The 8317-nt window shown below is 50.2% G+C and overlaps 1 protein-coding gene across 8 annotated transcripts in view; it reads left to right on the forward strand.

The window, feature by feature from the left end:
- Positions 1–2793: 2793 nt before the first annotated feature.
- The window catches only part of FTSJ1 (FtsJ RNA methyltransferase homolog 1 (E. coli)), a 9298-nt gene continuing 3774 nt past the window's right edge, over positions 2794–8317 (forward strand). For 5 of the 8 annotated variants that reach the window (XM_012730408.1, XM_004689995.2, XM_012730406.1 and 2 more), the window contains exons 1-9: positions 2795–3048; positions 4623–4781; positions 5062–5131; positions 5240–5330; positions 5681–5759; positions 7180–7232; positions 7317–7370; positions 7455–7557; positions 7659–7742. In XM_012730408.1, the coding sequence (XP_012585862.1) occupies positions 4661–4781; positions 5062–5131; positions 5240–5330; positions 5681–5759; positions 7180–7232; positions 7317–7370; positions 7455–7557; positions 7659–7742 (655 nt within the window). In that variant the 5' untranslated portion in view covers positions 2795–3048; positions 4623–4660. Of the gene's footprint in view, positions 3049–3140; positions 3196–4622; positions 4782–5061; positions 5132–5239; positions 5331–5680; positions 5760–7179; positions 7233–7316; positions 7371–7454; positions 7558–7658; positions 7743–8317 lie in introns of those variants that run through there. The other 3 variants (XM_012730403.1, XM_012730402.1, XM_012730404.1) reach the window with 3 other exon arrangements.

Genomic DNA, 8317 nt, shown 5'->3' on the forward strand with positions numbered 1-8317 from the left:
AAAAAAATGTGCAAAATGATGTAAAAATAAACTTTTGTAATAATTTTAAAAAGTCCAAATATCTAAGTTTATACAGAAGAAATAAATCAACATGCTGCAAAAAAAAAAAAAAACGTCAGTTTGGATTCTTGCTGGTTCTTCCAAGCAGACCCCTGCTTTTCATTAAAACAGGTCACGGCTCAGCGGCTTTCAGGGAAGGGAGCCACAGAGCAAAGCAGTTAACAGCACGAGCTTTTCCAACGCTGCCCTTTAGTAGCTGTGTGGTCAGAAGCAAGTTCCTAAACCGTGCTGTGTCTCAGCTTCTTCCAGGGCAGAATAATGCTCAACTCGTAGGGCCCTTGGGAGACTGAATGAATTCCTACAGGGAAAGCACTTCCAACAAAGCTTGGCACACAGTAATTGCACAATACAGATTTGCAAAAGGCATTAATGAATTCTTCTCGCCTGTGAAAGCAACTCCCTACTGGGCTGCATTCAGGATTCTAATCTCGCCTTTCATGTCGGCTCCCCACTGAGCAACTTCCGTCTCTCAAAGCAGCCCCTGGGCAGCAAGGCTTTTGGAGTCGGCGTTGAGTCCCCTGCTCCTAGACCACCCTCGAGTTTCCCTCGCGGGTAAGATGCCCTTCGGTACCTTGCAGGCGGGGGCAGCTCCCCCCTCCCTGACTGCTTCCAGAGGCTGAGGGGAGGACACCTTTACACTCAGTGGGGTGCCGGGTGGGAGCTACAGGCCGACACCCTACTTCGGGAAGAGCCTGTGGAGTTCAGAGCCTGGCTCCTGTCCCCCCAGCCCAGGGCCCTGCTGGAGGAAGCGAAAAATTAAACATCCTCTTTGTGAGCAGCAAGAAAACAGGACATGGGAAGCACCCCACAGGGTGAGCATGGGCCCCCAGTGCCTGGCACCCCCTCCTCTTGGTGATCAGCTGGTGGCTACAACCCTTGCTTTCTTACACTGGCTCACTGCTGCAGGGAGCCTTGTTCCCACCACGAGGGCCACCCCCATGAGGGCCACTCACACGAGACCCACTAGCCGGGCTGACTAGGTCCCGCTGCCTCCCTGGCTCTCGGGAATTCCTCCCGAGGTGCTCTCTCCACGTCTCCAAACAGCCGGAGGAAAGAATGAGAGAACAAAGGAACAAAAGCGTGAGCTCCACAAACATCTATTGAACACCAACTGTGCAGGGCCCTGTTCTAGGCGCCGGGAGGCAGCAGTGAACTAGACAACAGAGATCCCTGCTGTGTGAAGCTCACATTTCTAAGGAAGGATGAATAAGTTTATTCAGTTCTTTGACTACTGGCCAAACTTGTTCCTGCTTCCAGGTCTTTACACCTGGAGTTCCCTCTGCCTGCAATGCTCTTCCTTCAGATATCCCTAGGGTGCGCTCCCCTTCAAGTCTCAGTTCAAACGCCACCCCATCAGAGAATCATGCCCTGACCATGCTGTGCAAAAGAGCAACTCAACCCCAGTTACTCTTCATCCCTGTCGGCCTATTTTATTATGCTAGATAGTTTTTATCACCACCTGACATAACAATATATATTTCTATATTCAACAGTGAGTTTATACTTACTACAGTTACTTTAGTTAAATAATTTCATAAATGCTTGCATATTTATAGCAGCATACATATTTACATTAAGATGACTCGTTTAATATATATACTATACAAAGTGTATATGTGTTCCCATTTATATAATGGTGTGTTTATATTTATTGTACCTACTAACATTTACATACTAGTAAACAGATCAATATATATTTCTATACAATTGCATGCATATTAAGCGGCATATATTATATACCTAATATGTATCTCCTCTTGTCTCCATTTCCTCTTCTGTAAACTGGGGATAATTAACAGTAACCACCTCATCTGGCCCTTATAAGGATTTAAATGAGTTAAATGAAAGGCTTCAGCCATGCACTAGAGTCTACTTGCCAGGTCTGCAAAGCTGCTTGTAAAGTTTTCAGGGATTTTGCAAACTAGTTGTTCGACAGAGCTATCACTAAAAAAGAAATGATAGAAACCTATCACTAAAATAATTGGCTTTTTAAAAGGAGACACTCAAAATTCAAAATTAAAACAAACACCTTTATACTCGTGAGGTCATTCCCCCTTATTTTAACTGTATGGTAGAAATATCACACAATGGTGCACCACTGCATCTCTTCTGAACTGTGTCCTCCATGACTACACGTAAATAATGTAAAAGCCTGGCACATGGTAAAATAACTACTTCCATAATTGTATTTGCTCGATGACCCGTGATGTAGAGTCTCTTTTGTGGGTAGGAGTTAAAAGCGCCTGAAGAATGCATAATTACAGAAGGCCAGCAGGTGTGCAGAGCGACACCTATTTAAAGCTCCCATAAATGTGAACTCTGTCCTACTTATTCTCCCCCATTTTACAGACGGAGAAACCCAAATTCAGAGATGGTAAAACAGCGATACTAAAGAGCGGAAGTGGATTCGAAAGTGCAGGCGAGCCTCTTTGGCGCGCTCGTGCACTTAACGCACGCCGCTTATTCTCACGCTAACGATCCCAGCCAGAATCTCTCTTTGCAGCACGTGTAAAACGAATGGGCGCCGTGGTGCTCATTGCATTTCGGGAAATGTAGTCCATAGGCTTAACACTCCCCACTACTGAGAAGGGAGGGGAGGAGAGTAAATCGACCTGAGCCTTGAACAAAAGAACCGAATCCATTCTTCTATCTCGCGATGTTTCAGTCACGCATTGCGCGAGTTCAGCCGATTTAGTCGTACCCGTTGCATGCTGGGAGTGGTAGTTCACAAGCCCACCTACGTCGACGCAAGATGACGGGACTCACGTTGAGCGTTCAGGTCTGGTCTGAGCCCAGCCGGAACCTCGGCGTTCAGCGATGACATGCTTGCCACGCTGTGGTCGCCCCTAGGCATGCGCGACAGGCATTCGGATCAACTAAGAACACAAACTGAAACCCTCGGATTTCTAACTGCTTTGCTCTGTCGCCAAGGGTCGGGCTGCTCGCGGACTGGCTTTCACCCCTTTCTACCCATTCGGAAAGCTTAAGGTAGGCCCCGGGGCTCAGAGGAAGAGGGTCCAGTCTGAGGAGATTGAGGTACGCCTGCGCTGTCCCGCCGGCTAGGGAAGAAGTCCGCCCTCGGTGCTGCAGCTGCGTCGTCCGGGCAGCTGGCACCCGGTAAACTCCAGACCCAAGGTTTGTCAGTAGAAGGGGACCACAATGAAGGGTGCGCTGGGTGGGGGTGGCGGATGTAGGAACCAGATATTGGCAGAGCCGCCTTCAGGGGGATGCAGTATTCCCAGTGGGGAATAGGTTTTGAGGAAATAATGAGGGACCGGGAGGGTGGCCAGAGGCTGTTAATAGGGGGTTTGGGTGGGCTCCTTGAGATAAATGGATGTCTGGTGGGGGTATTATCCGGCAAGCAATGGAAGTGTTGTGGTGAACGTGTTCGTGGGGGCCATTGGGGGTGTGTTCACTGATTAACGAGAGGATGGTCGAGAGGGCAACTGGAAGATGATGAGAAGCATCCTTGCGCGGTTAATGGCGGTATAATATTTGACCAGTTAATGAGTAGTTAGTAATTGAAAAGATAGTGGTAAGGCTATGGAGAGAGTTACAGAAGCCGGTAAAGGTCGTGATCAAGGAATTAATGGGCACTGATCAAAGAGGAAATAAGGAGAGGTTGAAGGAGTGTTGCAGTCAAAATGGATTTAGTGGGCGATCATAGCACAGTCATCAAGGAACTAATGGGAACAGTGAGCAAAGACAGGGTAATGATAAGCTGTTAGGGTGGGTTCATTGGTTATTGGGGGACACCGTGGGCAGTGAAGGGAGAATGGGAAACAGATATATGATCATCGGAGATTAACTTGTAACCAGAGGTTACAGGGAACTGGTTAATGTTATGATCTGTACAGGATCAGTGGGAGGACCTAGTTAATGAAGGTTGAGAAATCATAGTAATTGAAAGCCTAATGGGCGAATAGACCATGTCCTTCAGGGACATGGCCGCCAGGTATTAATGAGGGCTGATAAGAATGTAAAAATAAAGAAATTACTAGGGAGCAAGCCATTTCAAAAATTAATGGGGAATGGGGTGGGGAGAGATTAATCAGTTGGGGAATGCAGTGAGGTGGCATTAGGATAATGGGAACAAATGAAAGGAATTAATGGATGCTAATGGGGTTATATGAATCTAGAGACAGTGAGGATAGGTGGGGAGACAGTCAGTGAGATGTTAATGGGAATGAGGTGGGCAGAGAAGGGTTAATAGTGAGAGTTACTTTCTCTAATAATGTGAAATGTGGGGGACAGCAATGGCAGATAATGGGGTCAGTAATTGGTCATTTAGGAGATAAGCATAGGGTCAGTGGGATCCTTGGGAATATCTTGGAGTTAGAGATGGGATTTGTAGAACAGGTTGTGGGGAGTCTGAGGGGTCCTGGAGGGTGAGTGATGGAGCCTGAGCTCAGTGATGGGGTCTGAAGTCAGTGACTAGGCTTCCTGTCTGCTGAGTGAGCTGTCATGTGGGTCAGATGAGTCCTTTCTAGCTTGTGTGGTTGTCACTGCCCCACAGAGGCTGGCGGCCCAGTCACCCAGCTACTGACACAGAGCGACATTAGCTTGCTGTTGGCAGGTCCCTGGGCAAACTGTATGTGAGATGGGACGGACGTCAAAGGACAAGCGGGATGTCTACTACCGCCTGGCCAAGGAGAATGGCTGGCGTGCCCGTAGTGCCTTCAAGCTGCTCCAGCTCGACGAGGAATTCCAACTCTTCAAAGGTCCCCACCTGGGGGGGTCACTGTGGTGGGAGGGGGGTGAGCAAGCGAAGGAATAGACTAACGGGCTAGGTCTGCAGAGTTCTCTGTGGTAGTTGCACTGACTTGGAGGGTCTGTGGGGCAGGGGCCAGGCAGGAAGATGGGCATATACGCAAAGGGAATTGGGGCACCTGAGCAGTGGAAAGATGGTAGATGTTCACCAGGGGAGAGGGGTGAGTTTTACAGGGTCCCTGGGTTGAAGAAGTGGGTGCAACTGACCACTACACCTTCCTGTGTGCTCAGGAGTAACACGGGCAGTTGACCTGTGTGCAGCCCCCGGAAGCTGGAGCCAGGTGCTGAGCCAGAAAATTGGGTGAGTGTGGAGTCCCAGATTGGGGGGTGAGGCGGGTTCTGGAGGGCAGTCTAAGTGGTGGGTAGGTCAGGAGTAAGTGCGGGCTGACACAGACTATGTTGTCCACAGGGGCCAGGGGTCTGGCCACGTGGTGGCTGTGGACCTTCAGGCTATGGCTCCGCTACCAGGTGTGTTACAGATCCAGGGGGACATCACTCAGGTGAGTGCATGACTAGAAGTGTTGGAGTGTATCCTGGGCAAAGAATCCCACCCCCACCTGGAGGTTACAAAAAGTAGAAAGAAAGACAGAAATAAGCTGAGAAGATACATGGAGAGAGATCGAGACAGTAACTAAGAGCGCCCAAGACAGTGTGATAGTGGCAAAGTAGCAGCAGGTTGTCACCGCATAGAGCTAGCAAAACATGGTGGGCTGGGTCCCGGAGGAGGCCTCGGCACACAGATCAAGCCTGAGAATTTCACTGACTGGGGGCTGCAGGCAGGTCCTGGGCAGGTGGGATCAGAGGACTGGGGGGGCAGGGCTGGGCCACTCATCCTCCCTCTCTTCTGTAGCTCTCCACGGCCAAGGAGATCATTCAGCACTTTGAGGGCTGCCCCGCGGACCTAGTGGTGTGTGACGGGGCTCCTGATGGTAAATAGCAGGGATTGGGAAGCCAGGTGGGGAGCTGTGTGTGTCCCTCTGTGCACCTCCCACGGCTTCTTTCACCACTTAACTCCTTCCTACCTCTCCCCTCCACCGTTAGCTGTTCCCCCATTTCAGGCAACTTCTCCCGCCTCTGCTGCCTGTTCCCTGCCTCTCTCTTGCCCTCCCCACTCTGTACCATTTTTGCGCTTTGTCTACCTTTCCCTCTTCTCACTGCATTTCTGCAATTCTATCTTACTGGATTTTCAGTCACATCAGTTCAGTGCACCTTTACTGAGCGACGGGTGTGCATCAGGCACTGATCTACATGCTAGGAAACAGTTACAACTAAAAATCCACTAATCTCTCACCCAGTTGTGACTAAAAATCCACTAATCTCAGACCTCACTGAACTGGTGTTTTGGTGGGAGCAGATAGAAAAGAGTTCTCTAGAATGCCTTGAGGAAATTCTTGAAAATGGAAGGGAGAAGAGAATACCTATTGGAATTTTAAAGTGAATGGGCTAAGGGCTCACTGAGTCTACAGCAAGGACCTAAAGGAGGCGAGGAAGTAGGGCAGGGGCATGTCTGGAGGAAGGACAGTCCAGGCAAAGGGACTGGCCCAGCCAAAGGCCTTGAGGTGGGAGGGTGCTTTGGCATGTGTGAGGACCAGTAGGGAAACCATTGTGTGTTCAGAGCAGAGTAAGTAAGGAGAATGGTAGGTGAGTCCTGTGAGCTGATGGCGGGTGTGGGGAGAGATCTGTGTACTCCAATGAGGGCTTTTTCCAGGGAGAAAAGCCCTGAGAAAGTTGTGCACAGAGGAAGGCCAGGCCAGACTCAGAGTGTGACAGGATGCCTCTGGCTGCCATGAGCAGTGGGGGGCTCAAGAGTGGAAGCAGGGTCCTGAGAAGGAGAGCTCCACCACAGTCCAGCGAGTAGTAGGGGAGATGAAAAAAGGGTTAAGTCAGGCAATCTTTTGAAAGCCAAACAGACAGAATTTGCTAACAGCTTGAGTGTGGGAGTGAGTAGAGCACAAGCTGTAGTGGGGGGTGGACATCAAAGGTGACAGCGAAGATTTTTGGCCTGAGACCTGGATGGTCTGGAGAAGATGGTGGGAGGAACAGGTTTGGGCAGGAAGGTCAGGAGTTTGGTTTGGGACATGTGAAGTCTTAAGATTTCAAATAGAGTTGGAGGAACAGTCTAGGCTGGAAGTAGAAACGATACTTCTGATACTTTCATATACAGTTGTTTTGAGAATTAAAATGAGTTCCTGAGGGTTGGGAGCACAGACTATGCATCCTTTTTGCAGATGTTAATTTATATGAGTAACCTTAGCAGCCTGGGAAATGGTCTTAGTCTTCTGCCCTCTCTGGAACAAGAAGACAGCTAGAAAAGATGGCTCCCCACTAATGCTGTTCCTCTTGCTGCAGTAACGGGACTCCATGATGTTGATGAGTATATGCAGGCCCAGCTCCTCCTAGCCGTGAGTAAACCTGATCACCCCTGCTTCAGTTGGGCCCCTCCTGGCTCTCCCCACCACAGACTTAGCCATCTGTCCTGCCCACAGGCTCTGAACATTGCTACACACGTCTTGAAGGCAGGGGGCTGCTTTGTGGCCAAGGTAAGCCCCGGGAAACCTGCTGGGGGGTTACAGAGGTGTCCCAAGGACTGTCGTCACATCTCCATCTGTCCGGCCACCCTGCAGATCTTCCGAGGCCGGGATGTGACACTGATCTACAGCCAGCTCCGTGTCTTCTTCTCCAGCGTGCTCTGTGCCAAGCCCAGAAGCAGCCGGAACTCTAGCATAGGTGAGTGGTGTGGAGGACCACGGGGCAGAGGCAGATCTTGGAGACCTGTCCCACCTGTGGCAGAAGCGGCAGTCTCCCCTCACTGCGTGTTCTCCCCACAGAGGCCTTCGCTGTGTGTCAAGGTTATGACCCTCCTGCAGGCTTCCTGCCGGACCTGACTAAACCCCTCCTGGACCACTCTTACGGTGAGAGTCTGGGCCCAGTCCCTGGAGAAACTCTACCTACTTCTGAACTTTGCCTCAGGAGGGCTTGCAGCCCCACCCCCATGGGACACTCTGCCCTTTACGGGAATTCAGCCTCAAGAAGACCCTTAGCCCTGCCCTCTGATGGAAATTATACCCCCATACGGATATTTTGTACCGGGAGAATCTTTTTATTTATTTATGCATACAGAACTGGGGTACAGGCCATAAGTGTGGGGGTGGTGAGAGAGACAGAGTAGGGAGGAGAACATGCAGATTGACAAAGTACACTGCTGAGGGAAGCAGCAGTAGAGACAGGAGACTATGTGGGTTTCCTCCCTGGCTGGGGATTGAACTCCTGCTGAAGCTGCTGCGGCTAGCTTCCTAGTGCTGCTCTTTAACCTGTTGTGCCACCGGTGAGGGTCCCCAGGAGAAACTTAAGCTCAGTCCCTTAATGGTAATTCTTGGACCTGTTAAGAATTCTGTCTCGGCCCTCCCTGCTGGCGCAGCGGGTTAAAGCACTGCACTGAGAAGCTAAAGCCACTTCCACATGAGTTCGATTCCCGCCTGCCCTGGAG

Source organism: Condylura cristata, unplaced genomic scaffold, assembly GCF_000260355.1.
Source record: "Condylura cristata isolate star-nosed mole 26May11 unplaced genomic scaffold, ConCri1.0 scaffold00027, whole genome shotgun sequence".
Taxonomy (NCBI): domain Eukaryota; kingdom Metazoa; phylum Chordata; class Mammalia; order Eulipotyphla; family Talpidae; genus Condylura; species Condylura cristata.